General features: G+C 43.7%; 1 protein-coding gene and 1 long non-coding RNA gene across 3 annotated transcripts; both read left to right on the top strand.

The window, feature by feature from the left end:
* The first annotated feature begins 778 nt into the window (after positions 1-778).
* On the top strand, positions 779-1,854 carry LOC108919535 (uncharacterized). The gene is made up of 3 exons (XR_001964925.1): positions 779-856; positions 977-1,048; positions 1,638-1,854. It is a non-coding gene; the product is annotated as an uncharacterized LOC108919535 (long non-coding RNA).
* A 5,913-nt stretch (positions 1,855-7,767) lies between these two features.
* chga (chromogranin A) lies at positions 7,768-15,512 on the top strand. Of its 2 annotated transcripts, XM_018727500.2 has the most exons (9): positions 7,768-7,894; positions 8,423-8,475; positions 10,166-10,259; positions 11,265-11,333; positions 11,534-11,638; positions 12,416-12,540; positions 12,624-12,750; positions 13,392-13,657; positions 14,704-15,512. In XM_018727500.2, exons 1-9 carry the CDS (start codon positions 7,849-7,851, stop codon positions 14,785-14,787), a joined length of 969 nt encoding a protein of 322 aa, XP_018583016.2. In that variant the 5' UTR covers positions 7,768-7,848; the 3' UTR covers positions 14,788-15,512. The 2 variants fall into 2 exon arrangements, with proteins under 2 accessions (XP_018583016.2, XP_018583017.1); XM_018727501.2 differs by lacking the exon at positions 8,423-8,475.
* Positions 15,513-15,748: the final 236 nt, after the last annotated feature.

A 15,748-nucleotide genomic window follows, 5' to 3' on the forward strand; every position in this document is an offset into this window, starting at 1 on the left:
ATGGACAGAATGAACTGAACTAAATTAGGCATTCACCTGATGTTCATAAAAAGTTATTCAGATAGAGTTGATCCCCAAGCTCCCTGAACCAGATGCTTCTCAAATCCTCTGTGCGTGAAATGTGTGGTGTAGGGATCACATACTTGTCCCTGTTCCAACTGTGAATGTTGTGACAGCTCTGAGCGTTTCAAGAAGTCTCATCCTCGAAACTGCAAAGGATGAGAGGCTGGATTTGCAACCTCTTGCCTGAAACCCCAAAGTGTGGTTCTGCCTTCTGCCTTCCCAGGCCATTCTGCTCTTGCTTGGTGCTCCCACCCGATGACTCCCCCGAGCTGAAGGAAGTCATTGCTTTCAATTTTGAATTACAGGTCTGTCCTAAAGCTCGTCCATCATCTGTCCCTCTAAACTCAGTGCAATTGTAGTGTCACTCATTAGGTCAGATCGCACATTTGCTTGCGTTTGTGCAGAGCGTTTTGTGATGATGCCATTTGTCCACCCTTTATACGGTGACCCCAGAGGAGGCTGGAGCAACTGATTCACAGTGGTCGCTATTTTAAAGAAGACTTTGCAGTTGTCCTCCAGCCATACCTGGCCAAAGCACAGCCGGCAAGGCTACAGGTGGGAACTCATTTTTAATGTTGTTTTTTAAAAAAAAAAAAAAAAAAAAAGTCAGAGCTGCTTTCTGGCTCTGGATACCCAAAATAGGTCTAAGTCAGTGTTACTTTCAGTGCTCATGCTATTTGTCTTCTGCTTGCGACAGGATGGCACCATTGACTTGAGCTTCTTCACCACTGACTGCTTTCACTTCACCATCAAAGGACACGAAGAGCTGGCTAAGGGCTTGTGGAACAACATGGTAGGCATCACAGTGCTGCTTGTCTGCTCCTGCCAGTCCACTGTGCACTGCTCTGGAAGCTGGAAAGCACGTATGTGATCTGTCCTCATGTGTCCTTACACTGCCCTTGTCCTCATGCAGTTCCAGCCAGAAGGAGGGAAATCTATGATTCAGAGCTTTTCAGAGCCAGTTGAGCTCATTTGTCCTTCAGAGGTAGGTACTGTGGCTTTTGACATTTCGATTATCTTTGTCCTATGATAGTTTATTTTATCTACGGAAGTAGCGTGCTGGCTTCCCCCTACTTAACGTCCTTCATTCCCAAAACCAAAAAGCGTTTATCATATCATCTGAGGGGGAAAATTGCAATACACTTCCAGTTGCCCCAATCACACCAACATCTTCACATTTACCAAACCACCCTAACACACCACCACTTCGGACAGTAATCAAGCAATTGGCTAATGATTTACCAAATAATCAGTCTGTAAACAATCATGGTAAGAAACACACTTTGCATCTTGGTTCCCTTAAATAACAAAAAAATTAAAATACTGTTATTTTTTGGTCGCTTAAGGTGCTATTGTAGTAGAGGGATACAGTGTGATTTAGTTATTATTATTTCAAATAAATTTCTTGTTGGAGAGTAGTAATAATAATAATAATAATAATAATAATAATAATAATAATAATATATAAAAAGGTGTTTGAGAAAAGCCTGTATTATGATCTCAGCTGTGTTTGCTGTTCCCACTGGCACTGATTCCACATTCACTGGCTTCATGTCTCTGCTTTAATTTTGTAGAGCCATCCTTACATCTATACCAGACCCCCAGCTGTTACAGTCCCAGCCACCAGCACCACCACCGAATCTCTGGATTCAGCTGCCAGCACCCTGTCACAGCTCTTCCTGCCTGTCCTAGCCTTGGCCTATCTCTTCTGATGGAGCAGTGCTACTGCATGGACGGCCCACAGTTCATAGTAGTATCTCTGACTGCCTCGCATAGATTCTAAACAGTCCTCTGCTGCACGACCATGTGTAATGTTTCCTTGTTTTCTGAGGAGGCGCCACTAGGGGGCACGAAGCACCTGCACTCGACAAAAGCACGCGGATGCACTTCCGCCTCCCAAAGTAATGGGCTTTCCTGCAGTTTCCTTCAGTGGGCAAATACATCAATAAACAGAAGCTGGGGTCATGAAATCAATGATATGATTTGTGTTTTGTTATTCCGTAGAAGCCAAATGAGAATTTGCACTTAACGTTTTAAAACACACGCTGACTGAAGCTGCTTGCCCCAAGTGGGGCCACGGAGAGCCGGAGCCTAACCAGGAAACACAGGGCATGAGGCTGGAGAGAGAGGGGACGCACGTCTGTCACAAGGTACCCCAAGTGGGACTCGAACCCCAGACCCACCAGAGAGCAGGGCCCGGCCAAACCTGCTGCTCCACCACACCCCTTGACATTTTGAAACTGTATGCTCATTTCACCTGTCCAGTGTTTACACTACACCAAGACAAGTCTATAGTAAGTTGTCTATGCCTGAATCTGTCCTTTCCTCTTTATTTATTTACTTTACTAAGTGGTAAAGGGAAAGGTGAGTTTTGATCGTTTAAATGGCAAAAAGCAGGCTTTCGAAGATCTGCATTATGAGAGCTACATATGAGCCAAGTGTAGCCCACAGAGTGTGGTGAGGCAATTAAGAAGACAAGTAATAAAGGGTAGGAAATACTATAATACAAGGGATGAAAGTCCCACATCCTTTGCTTTTTATGAATAGCCTTAAATATAATGAACTGCTGCCTCTGTGTGTATGTTGTGCAGGTGAAGTGCTTTGTGTGTAAGGGTAAGTGGCACCAGGGGGTGGGGTGGCTCAGGTGTGAGCCACAGCGTTCTCGCCACACTGTTCAAAGATGGGCCTCTAATAAACGGGCCCTTTACCGCGCAGAGCGGAGCAAACACAACGCTCCTCTGACGCAAAACGCTCTTTGTTCTCCCGCACAAGCACACAGGCCCAGCCCTTTGCGTTTGATGAAAAAGGAAATTTGAGATGGGAAATATTACCGGCGCCCATGTGGACCTGAGGTCATTAAAGTCCCTTTGTGTTTGATTATCATCTCCGATGCGGTACATTGTTAAACAAAACCTACCACAGCAATAGATACAAACCTACCTTTGTCCTTCCTGTAGATTTACCTTCATTCCACACAAATTCTAAATGGATCCTGACAAAAGCGTTAAGCGGTGGAAGTCACACAAGATGTGTTTGATTCTGGTCCTGTGTTTATCCAGGTGACAAGGCAGGCGATAAGGGTCGTGAGCAACGTCTCTGTAATTCCAAGTGCAACTCATCAGGAAATCATGTTAAATAAATGTGGTTATATTGCACCTAATATAGACTCGCAGTGCACATTCTATTCAAAGAGACAGTAGGCTGTCCTGTTCCGTTGCCCCTTGAAGCAGCTGAGCCACAGGGGGAGAAAGCTCGGACAGTCAATGTATTACTGCTCACTGCTTCCTTCACGCACAGCATAAAAATGATTTTATTCCCTCACAGGCTTTTGCTGTTGAGTCAGTTTGACAGCAGTGAATCCAAGTGAGCAGCTTTGATTTACTCTATAGCTGAACATAGTTCCAGATCTAGTTTTGTTCCAGCACTGTTACACTAAGGCCCATCTGCTGAGCTCCCACTGGCAAAAATATGGCAATAATTCTGTTTTGTTCTGGATGAAATCATCAACTCTTTGATGACACTAGTACAGGGCCAAAAACTAGGTGCTGATGACTGCAACAAAGTGGGTCATTCCATAGCTTTAGCTATTCCTTTGAACTGTCAGATACAGTTAAAATAACAGATTTTTTGCTGTTACAGCAATGCTGTGAAATGTGCAGTCATGGTGCATTATATAGGGATTAGGTGAGAAAAAAATCAAGTATAGTTGTACTTTATGAACAGTTCTTCTCAGCACATACATCTCATACACCAGTGTACACATGAGGCAGATGTTGCCGTAAGTCCAGTACCTGCTGATCCAGGCATGGTACCTTTCAGAAATGCTGGTTTAGCATTAGCAATGAAAGGCAAATCCATGCTCCTGCTGCACACTCCAGTGAGGACAGGTCCACAAAGGAAGTTACCAGAGTTTCCAGATAGATCCCTACAACCTCTTCTCTACACCTCCTTCTATGTCTGTTTTTTTTATGGTTAAACCTGAAGAAAAAGCAAGCGTTTTTTCCTATTAAAGAAATAACCATTGATTTAGGCCTACTTTAAGAACCTTGTTATATTTTTTGCGGACTGTACCTCAAATGTTTTCATAAAACTCCATGTCAGTTCCCTGTAATGACAGTATGTTGTACTATTAACAATAGATGTATAACAACAGCAAATACTAAACATTATTTTGTTATCATCCTGCATGAAATATCCTGGTTGCTGAATAATGGTGAAAATATTGAGCCAGAGAACAAAAACAATTATTGGTGTGAGAGTAAAGCATTGCCTAAATTTACAACCCAGGTTGCTTAAACTCATTACTGTATTACTACTATTCCTCATGGCTGACAGATGTCTGAATCACCATAAGGAAATGTGTAGATGATATTCATCTTCTTTTGAGATAAGATTCACTGGACATCAAACAAACATAAGTAATTATGAAAAACAAAATTCATGCCACCTTGAGGACAGGTACTGATATATCAGTATCATTTTCTAAATTAAATCTAACCAAACTGACACCCTGATAGGCAATGAAGTTACATGCTGGGCATGTAATAACAGTGTCCTAGCAACACCTCCAGACAGTAATAACAGTAATCAGCCCAGGTGTGCTGAAGAGGAGTGACATACAGTAGCCATCATTTCATTATTTCATTGTAAAGTTTTGTGATAATAAAAGTGATGGCATAAAACAGTGTTTTAACATAGAGTGAAGAAAGGTATATGGTGGGAGTTGAGGGGAAGGAATTAGTGCCCAAAATTAATATTTCTTGGTGTGGAATATAATATTGTACAGAAAAAATGATAGTGTCATGGTTAACGCCACTGCCTTTTCACCCAAAGGTTGCAAGTTTGAATCCCACCTCCAGCTGTAATACCCTTGAGCACAGTACTTACCCTGGACTGCTGCAGTAAAATTACCCAGCTGTATATATGGGTGAATCATTGGAAGTAGATTAACGTTGTATGTTCCTTTGTAGAAAAGCATCAGCGAAACAAGTAAATGTAAATTTTACCAAAGACACTGGTTACAATTTAAATGGAAATATAAATAAGGTTTTTCCTTTTATACTGGTTGATAGTGGTGCAGACATAGAGAAACTAAAGCCATCTCCTTATGTTATATATCAGCCTTTCTCTGGCAGATTCATAGTTAATTAAAAATGTCATCAGATCTCCACCAAACCCATTCTCCCCTGCAGCTCTGAGGAAGGGTCTGAGCTATTTACCACACTCATGACAAATGTGGGACCCTGAACCAGCTCACACAAATGTATCTAAAACGTGTCTCATCTGAGAAGAACGTCACAAATCCAGCCACTCCTTTCAAACCATGTTTCATCCATGCCATCCTCCTTTCCTGGAGCTGAACTTTCATAACAGAAATTGCAAAGCTGTTTCCTTCCCATCGTGCCCCTCTCTGTATTCCAATAGTAAATCCACTGGAGATTTATGGATAAGATGGGCACCAGGCTGAACGAAGAGGCCATAAGGCCAGGTGGTCTCTGTTTAGCAGTCCTCCCTCAACAGCTTGAAAGAGCCATTCAATATCTGGCTCACAGCACCTACACAGCTACTCTGCACACGCTTTTGCTACTTTCAAACATCTGTTAGCTAGAAATCCAGTACTTCTGGTAATCAGGCTATTTGTAGCACCTCACGTTTAATTTTAAGATTTGAGTCTTCAACACAGAAAACACTATGTGTTTTCCATAGAAACCCTTGCCTGTAGAAAGAACCAAAACTCTGGGACTGATACTTGTTAATTTAGCATGGAGTCTAAGAAGCCTCTCTATGGATGTTAATATTGAAAGATGATGGCAAAATCCTACAAAAGTCCCAACATGTTTCTAAACTAAGTAACCTTAATGAACTTATATCACAATTATCAGTGTTAAAGTTGGGCATATATGTTTGTGGACAACTGGCTGTATGTTGTCTTACTCCAGTGAGAAGCAACTTGAAAGCTGCTAACTCGGGCTCAAAGTTGGGTTCTGTCCTGCTGAACAACAGCACTCATGTTGGCTTGCCCAAGTGCATTATCCAGCTGCCCAAATGGACATTGAAATGGAAAAAGTGTACAGATGGCTAGGAGATATTATAAAGGTATGAAACTCTTGTCTGGATGTCATAGATCACCAATCACTGTGAAGGGACAATGCAATATTGGACAATATACATATATACATAATCTAATGCTTTGACTACAGCACTGAAAAGGTGCTAGATGACTCCAGTTGTCCTACCATCATACCGCTCAAAAGTAGAAAATCTCTTGCCTGTTGAACAGAGTCTACTCCCACTGGGATGAGGCAGGCAGCTCTGTGAGGAACGTGTTCTTTTACTTCTGCAGGGTGTTCAACACCAAACAACCTGGGCTGTTGAGGGAGAAGCTCTGGTCAATGCAGGTAGATACAATAACTGAGTCATGGACAATGGATAATACAGGTAGTTGGACTTTACTGAGTGATACAAAATGATCCTGAGCTACCTGCAGCTCATCACTGGAAAAACTAAGCAGATGGTGGCAGACTTTACAAGTTTCAAGGGTCCTGGGATATGGTGGTCACAGGGTTGTAAAAGTACCTGAGAATGCACATGGATAACAGGCTGGAGTAGTGAGACTATGCAGTACTGAGACTCTGTAATCAGTAAAGCTCTGGTCAAAGTCACTGTTACTATCTGAGGTGGCTCAGGTTCTTTGGACTCTGCATGAAACTGTTGCAGATGATGTTCTACCAGTTCTTGTAGCAACAGTCTTTTCAGTTGTTTGTTAGACCAGTGACCAGTGGCATTTCTGACAATTGATACAAAGACTGAATAAACTAATCATGTAGCCAGGCTCGGTCCTGGGAGTTGGGCTTGACTCTGGAAGATGTAGTACAAAGAAGGACTCTGAACAAGCTCTTAGTCATCAGGGACAATAATTTGCATCCTCTGCATCCCACCCGGGCTAAAGAGAGAAGCGCCTTTAGCGACAGACTGCTCTAGTTGTACATTTTCAAGAAGGGCCACCTGAGGTCATTTCTGCCATTAGATTTTAAGTCCTCTCTCTTTTGAGGTGATACAGACCTGTTATCATCTGCATGGTGCTGAGCCATCTGTATTACTGTCCTCCCATTTTCTTGTACCTAATCTAAGTTTATTTACTATTTGTTTCATCAGGTCTTACAGCTGTATGTAAGTTGTATGCTATTGCACCCAAGTCAAATTTCCTTCTGGGATTAATAAACTTTTAACTTACCCATTCATTCATTCATTCATTCATTCAAAAATAATAGATCAGATATGTTAAGACAAGCTGTAGTAATAAGTTACACCATCCCTTATCACTCTGACATTAATTTATGTTGTCATGCATTGTACTTGAGTATCCTCCTGGGACCCTGCATTTACAGTGGTAATTATGAAGACATCTTACCAGTTCTCCATGGTTCTCACCAACCTGACCACAATAACAAGACCTACAGAGAAGCTGAATTTGTCTAGACATGACATTTTTTACTAATAACTGCAGACATACTGTAGTTTGATGATGTAGCATGTATACAGAGAACAGGTATTCAGTACTGAAAAGATAGATAGATAGATAGATAGATAGATAGATAGATAGATTTTAAAAAGACACATCGCGCAGCAGGAACTCCTGGTGCCAGCATCGTCACCCCCATCCCCCGCACCCCACCCCCCCCCGTCCAGCGCTCCATAAAGCAGATCAGCTTCACCGCACATCCCCCGCGTCCGGCCACGGAGCAGAGCTGAACATCGCCAGTCATTTGTGATTCATCCTTCGAAATGCTCTCAAGAGGATGCTTGGTTTTAACGATACTGGTGAGCTCAGGTAAGCCATGGGAACATACTTTGCCCTTCTAGTACACACAGCGAATACATATTGTCATAGCGGTGACTGGGGGGCGGGGGGGGACGGGTTCAGACCGTACTTGTGCTCAACTTCACTCAGTGTTACTGCCGATTCTGTCTATTTGTAATGAATCAGGCGGAGGAGCTGCGCGCCTGTCTTCCTCTCAGCACCACGGAGAGCGGCTCTATCCCCACTTTTCACGCTTCACGCTCCACTCTCCATACTTTACCTTCATTTTTGCCCTTTTTATTTCGGCTTTAATTCAGCGTTTAAGACAGCGCGCACAGCCCGACATTCATTGCACCTTAGAGAGCGTTGCAGCGATCTTTCACTGACTTCGTTTACAAACACTTTAATGCCGTGCGGTACGTATCAGTACTGAATGTATTTTTTCGAAACAATTTGTCTGAAATGTGAAAATGTTTTAGAACAGACCGCGAGAGTCCTACTAAAAACACGTCTAGACTGGTGTTAACGGGACACAAATAATCTCTTTCTCGACCGCAGCGCTTTCGCACCCAGTGCCGTCCGAGCGCCCGGACGAGGAGGAGGACTCCCAGGTAACTTTACTGTCCCCTTCACGTCACCTTCATCACTTTTAAACGACCTCCTGTATTTCACCTTATTGTGCACTATATGTTACATTTCTCAAGCATACAATGAAATAAGATTCAACTGGACTTGACGCCAACAGCTCAGACCGAAACTGGCCTTTAAACGGTATCCTCTGCAGCATTTAGAAACGGCGACGATTAGGATTAACTATGGTGTTGCTGTTGTTTTCTAGTGGCATGACACACACGGTTTCTGGTAATTGGCAAAATCAAAGTAAAGCCAAAATCAAACCAAGGGGGAAATTGGGGAAAGCAAAGTGGAGTCGGAGGAGCAACATTAACCAACCTTCTGTTAGGCTATATGTCTGTATTATTATTTTAAACGGCTCTACTCAAAGCAGTGCTATTTCTACACCTTTTGCACAGAAAGCTACGCGTTTGTGTTCAAACCCCGGAATCTGATATTTTAGCTACCCGCCTGCCAGTGTGTCGGAGTAGCCGCTTGACATGACGGAGCGGAGGAGATGAGAGGTGACAGGACGCGCCCTGCAGAGTGGCGGACTGACGGACGGGGTGCGGAAAGGTCACGCGGCGGACACAGACCGCTTCCGAGCGAGGCGACACAGCAAGCCCGGCGACCTCTTTGGTCACACTGACTTTTGCGCGTCGTTGCAGTACAGAGAGATGAGGAGATAAATATGCTGCAGGATGTGTAGAGAAAAGCGCCTAAGCGCAGCTTCTTCGCTCTGTAGGACACGAGTAACTGGAACTTGTTCTGACACAGCGAACTGGCCCGTTTGGTTCCGCGCCATACAGCCCGGCTGTAGGAAACACGAGACCAGATGCGTTTTAGCCAACAAAACCAGGCCGGATTAAATTGTTCATAAGTAGAAAAATTCAATATGGCTGCTGAAAATCAATAGTCCCGGCATTTTTTGCAACGCGGCTATAATTGGAATCGCACTGTGAGGGGGGAGAAGTGGTGTTGTGTGACTAGAGTCACTGGAAAGAGACGGAGAGGGAAAGACGAGCATGACGAGGCAGGCGCGAGGCGGAGATGCGGCACGAGCGCACGCGCTTCCCGCCCTCTGCGCTGTCCGCGCGGATGGGGACCCGGGAAAGGATGACACCCAAAACAGTACACGGGCAAAATGTCTGCGTTTCGGTTTCCACACAGAACGCAAAAACAATTTCAGTTAGAATAGTAAACACACATCTGTGGCAATTGCTAGACGGGTGAATGAAAATGAACGGTAGCGGCGGCTCTAGGGCTCCATTTCCTTCAGCACCGGCTGCAAGTTTTTCCCAAACAAAAACTCAATCGATCAAAGTTCAGGCAATTATTAAATTGTATTGCAACGATTTTCCTCAAGAGGGACCCGATCAATATCCTTACCCAGGAGCTGGTCGAACAGTATTCTTTGGGGGACCAGGCTTCCTACTTTCATCCCACACCTATCTATTTGTTTTACTGTACTATCTGTTGCAGTAGGTTTAACCAAAAAAAAAAAAAACCAAAAAAACAAAAAGGATATTATAAAAGAACAGTTGACAGTACCTAGTACAAAGGAGGTGGGGTGAGGCGGTATTGCCTAGCTAATTCAGTCTTAACGTGTTCGTGTGACCCCTGGGCCCCGATACGCATTATGTGGCTCCTGGTCCTGTTCAGCGCTGACCTTGTTGCTTGTCCCTACAGCTGATGAAGTGCATCGTGGAGGTGCTCGCTGACACACTGACCAAACCCCACCATGCAGAAATCAGTCAGGAGTGCCTGGATGTTCTCTCAGGAGGTAGGGGTGCTGCCACACATGGAGTCACACACAACAGGTGCCCTTTGACCCTGCATATTGGTCACATGCCCAAGATTGGTCCTTCTCCTCACCACAGCACTCAGCAAGCGAGCTTTGTCAACTATAGCAGCGCAAGGGCCAGTTCTGTAGTCGAAACACATTAGGGGACAAGGAAAAGTGACCTTCTGGAACTGTCACTCACCTTTCTGGATATCTTGGCACACCCTCCCCAACCAATTTCTTGTCTTTTATTACCTTCCTAGTGCTTTTGAGCTTAAGAAGCCCATAACAACTTCACTTCTCCTTTATTTACTAAACCCCATTTATAAATTGGTTGTACTGTGTCACCCAAGTTCAGCTCATACTCCATACTCCTTGCACTACCTCTTGTCAAAAGAACCGGTGTGTGTCAACACTGGGCTGTCACTTACACAGGGAGTGCTGTAGAGCTGAGCACCATGGAGGGAGAGGCAAAATGTAACCATGAGCATTAAAATGAGTAATAAGTGTGTGAGAGGTTTTCTACATTGTTGGTAGAGTGTGGCAGCTCTGTTCAGTCACATTAGTGAGTGCGGAGCCAAGTTTCCTCTCTAACTGGGTCAGCAAAAAAGGAAGACAATCTCATTGCTACCATAATTCAACGTCCAGGCAAAAAAATCGTACCCTCATTCGCTGATTAAATGCTACGCTGCATCAGCGCTTGGGCAGAGCTGCTGTAAATTGGAGGCTGGTTAACTCAGAAAGGCGGAACTGAAGGGGCGAGATTCAGGGACTGACCACCCTTCACACACAGCCTGGCTCTCTGAGAGGATGGTGAAGGCATAGTGGCTGTAGGTAGTGTAATGGTTAGAGTACCTTTGGACTTGAAGAGCCCTTCATCTAAATAAATGAATGTAAATGTGTTGGTTCATTCTCTTCTTGTCCAAAACCAAAAAACATACATTGATGACATCATGTAGCACCTCCTGCAGGAAGGTTAAATGTTTGCTTTTTTCCTGCTCACAGATGAAAGGATTGCTTCGATCCTCAACCACCAGAACCTCCTCAGAGAGTTGCATGAGGTTGCTGTTCAAGGTAAGGCACTGAGCTTTGAACCTTGCAGCAGAGGTTAACTAAGGCTGAAGATTTACCAAAGAGAGAAAGTATTTCTGGGTACTTTAGACTAAGGGAGAAGCTGAACCTGAGCAAAAATGTCAAAGTGCAGGCTAGTTTTTTCTAAAGTGGTTGATATGTTTTCGGGGTATGTGGTGCTGAGAACTTCACCGAACTGGCAGGTTCCAGTGACAGGGCCCACCATTCGCTGCAGAGTGGCGGGAAGGTGGAACACAGCCACCTGACGAAGAAACCCGGAAGCCACCCTGAATCTAATACCACTGCAGGTGAGTGTGTGGCTGGGGGACATTTTGACATGGATGGTTCTCAAAGGCAAAGCCCACTGAAAAGCCTAGGTTAGAAAAGATGATTGAGGGGCACTGTTACAGACAGAAAATAAATTACAATAACAATGACTGACCATGCTTGGGTTGCTCAAAAATGTACATGTGGAGAAGACTTGTGCTGACCTGACATATTGCAGAATTTAAGTTGAGTTCTAGCTACCTACCCCTAGAGCCTTTACCCTTCTTAGGGCCGCAAGCATTCATTTTCTCACGAAGCTCATCAACAGGGGCCTGTCAGGTCTGTGTGTTTGCAGAGGGTCTTTGTTTGCTCAGCAGCAACAGCCCCTGCTGACTCTGACACAGGTACATTCATGAGAGAGGAGGGCATGACTGCATCATTGTTCATCCCACTAAGACTGAACTGCTGCTGTGCTGACAGCAAATTTAACTTTCAGCTGAATTTTTAATTGTCAATACCACCATAAAATATTAAATTGACTACAGTCTTTATAGCAGTTGGAGGAAAGCCCCTGAAAATGCAGATGTGGCTGCAGCATTGGTCTTGACCTACCTTTTTATTCATAATAAACATATTCAGTAGCACTCTGAGCCCCTCCAGTGGGTGCCTTTACAAACGGGGTATAAAGCAGCTGAGGCTAAAAGCAGAAGTATCGTTGTTCCTCTGATAAATCTTAAAGATATTTTATTGGAGATGGTAAACGCGTTTTTGATTAAACTATGTTTACTGATATTCTATAGCGGCTCTCTCCACTGCAGGAGAACCCATGCTTGAAACCTCTGGACAGCAGACCGTGGGGATGACAGGGAATACTTTGGTTGGGACCAGCAGGCTGGACCAGGAGAAGCAAGAGGGAGAAGTAGACTCAGAGAAGGACAGCAAGGTGAGAGGTGTTTGGGACAATAATAAGGACTCCGGGAGAGGAGAAAGCTCACAAAAATCACCTTTTTTATCACCATGAACCAGGAAGACTACAGGGAAGGGAAACCACTGGTAGTGGATGCCAACATACATTTTGACAAGAAGGAGGCCAAGGAAAACAATCATCTGAATGATTCAGAAGAAAAAGAATACGGTACCCATGTATATAAAGGTAAGATGAGTGTTTCTTTGGGAATATCTGCTTTTAAGCCTCTTTGTCTGATGGAAGATGAATGAAAGGTTTCTCTGGAGGGCAACAGTGGGATTAGAGTGTGAATGTTACAGGGGTGCATAGCATGCACATCTTCGGAGCACACACACGGCAGAAGGGCCGTCTGTAATGGACACTTTGAAAGCTCAAGGAGTGGAAGGTGAACTGTGGGGGATTAATCACAATGGTGTACCTGGAGATTAGTCAGTCAGGAGGTGGAATTACACTCCTCATTCAGACTAGACACATGCTGTGTGTGAAGAATAACCTCAATGCTGTAGAATACAGCTATCATCACCAAACACTAAAAGATCCAGCTGAATATGCCACAGGATTAGGTAAGTGATGCAGGTATGTGAACTAGGTGCACACACACCCAGAAGATCTGATCTAATTGTGTCACAATCATAGGTACATAAAGGGAATACGGTCACTGAATCTGCATTAGTGGAGTTGCAGCTGCTCCATTAAGTTCAAGAGAAGGGGGATATTAGGGAGATCAGAGACAGTACCTTAAAATGGTCTGCGGAGGGGTTTGCTGTAGGAAAATTAATGTTCCCCATCAACCAGTAGGAGGTTGTGTACCACTGTGCCCCACACAGGGAGCGAAGCTGGTCCAGGAATGCAAGACACAGAAAAGTCTGCTGAGGGAGAGGAGGAGCCAGGAGAAAAACAGGGTGGAGAAATAGTGGGAGAAAAGTCAGAGGAGGAGGAAGAACTGAGAGCAGGAGAGAAAGATCTACAAAGCAGGAAAAACAAGGATGTCCACTCAAAGGACACAGAGGTGCAGAGGAGACCTGAGGCACAGGGGCGCCATCTTGTGACCCAAGATGAAAGTGAGGAGGGCAGTGCCAGCAGCAGGCCAGAGGTGAGTGGCAGGCAGGCTAAGAGGCACAGACTCCCTCTGTCCAGGTAAGGTACACTTCTGTACTATACTATACATGTTGCCTCAGCATATACCTGCATCTCACATAGGAACTACCATGCAGTTGTACACTGAATAAATGTTGTGAGGAAAACAAGCAATTAAGAAAAACACTGAAGCTTTTATTAAAAAAAAAAAAAAAAAAAAAAAAAAAAGAATGCCCATTTTGCAAATGAGGGCATAGCACAGCACACTATGGAAGATCACTTCCACTTCTTTTCTTTCATTTCCTCTCACAAGACTGGGAGGTTCCCATTCTCTACAGCCCTGTCTGGTTACCTTTAAACAAAACCCTTGGCCCTTTGAGGCTGGGCAGGGGATCTTAACCTGGGGTCCATAGACCCCCTCCATGGATAACTTTCAGGAAGTCCGTGAAACAGAGGCTTGCTTTGAAAATGTCACTGTCCCATTCAATAAAGGTTAAAACACAACTAACAGACTCTGCAACAGTTTCTTCCCTGAGGCAGTCAGATTACTCCATGCTGCCTCCCAGCACTCAACTGGCACAGTCAAACAGCTACCCCAGCATGACTCCTACACTACAGCTGCCTATAGTTCACAGCCCATGTCCGCATCCACATCCTGTGTATTTACTGTCTTGTACTCTGTTCTGCCTTGCACCATGGTCTCCGGAGAGACATTTCATTCCACTGTACACAAACTATGCAGAGGAATGACAAAACAACTTGAACTTGAAAACACAAATGTTACTATGCCATTACTGTATGACAATTTTATGTAAATGTAGTCAAGTTTCAGAGCAATAAATACTATAATTGTATATTTTTCAGCAAATATAATTTAAGGACATTTTTCTAGGAGGGGTCCTTAGCCATAATTAGATTGGTAAATGGACCCAAGGCCTAGAAATGTTTAAGAATCTCTGCTACAGGGTGTCCCGTAAAAATAATCCATTCTAGTATGACACCTATTTTACAGGGCCACTGTAAGAAGTAATCCTTCATCTCGCCATCTCTCTCTCTGTGCAGGACAATGAGATTGAGCGGCTGGCAGCCATTGAATCAGAGCTGGGAAACTTGGCCTGGAGGCTCCACCAGCTCAGGAGGAGCTGAGAGCAGACATGGTCTACAGCTGCACCACCTCCAGCCACACGGGTGCAGTGCAGAAGGGGCTGCCCTCCAGCGCTCCTCCTGGCTGCCAGTGGACTGTGACCCACTGACTACATGTTCAAATGAGTGACTCCCTCCGGAATTCCTACAGTACCCTGCTGTGTTCTTCCTTCATTAGGCTCCCTTGCTTGTTCAACATTAGCATAGTGGCGTAAACACTAATGAACAATAACAGTAATTATCATTCTAAAAATGGCAACTAGTAGTAATCAGTTATTGGGGGTGGTCATTGTATTGGTAAAAACAAATTTCACAATGCTGTACTTATGTAATGTACTTAGAACCTTTGCTCAGAGGAAAACAATGCTATTCATAACTAATTTTAATAGTTCAATGGCTGACAGTAATATCCCATGAAATTTACCTAAAAACCAATAAACTGGATGGTTATAATCTGATAGTAAATCATTGGGTGTTAATGTCTATTGGTTAAGTAACTTTCAAAATGTAATAAGATTTAAAATTTCTGAAAATTTTAAGAATAAGCGAAACAAATGGATTGGCAGCTCGCCGTTTCAGAAATGAAGGAAACAAGATGAGGCCACACACAGCTGAGTGATACAAAGTGAATAGTGTAACTCAAAAGATAAACGTGCTGTAAATGCACACATTCTGCAAATAATGGGGAAAATGTGTTATATGAAGTCACCGCTTCATGTTACTTCCCATCCAGGGGGTCAAATTACCTTAACTTAAAAATAAAATTATCTAAAATGAATTAAAATAGGGAATGAATTAGTGTACACCCTGGACACATTCTGCATGTAATAAAAAAAAAAAAAAAAAAAAAGTTATCAAGTAACAGGCAAACATACCCTTTTACTAAGCTAACATAACAATTATGGGGACATCAGGTTAACATTACTCACTGCATATGTTAACCTGATGTTCAGCTCAGGAAAAG

This window comes from Scleropages formosus, chromosome 15 (assembly GCF_900964775.1).
Source record: "Scleropages formosus chromosome 15, fSclFor1.1, whole genome shotgun sequence".
NCBI classification, from domain to species: Eukaryota; Metazoa; Chordata; class Actinopteri; order Osteoglossiformes; family Osteoglossidae; genus Scleropages; species Scleropages formosus.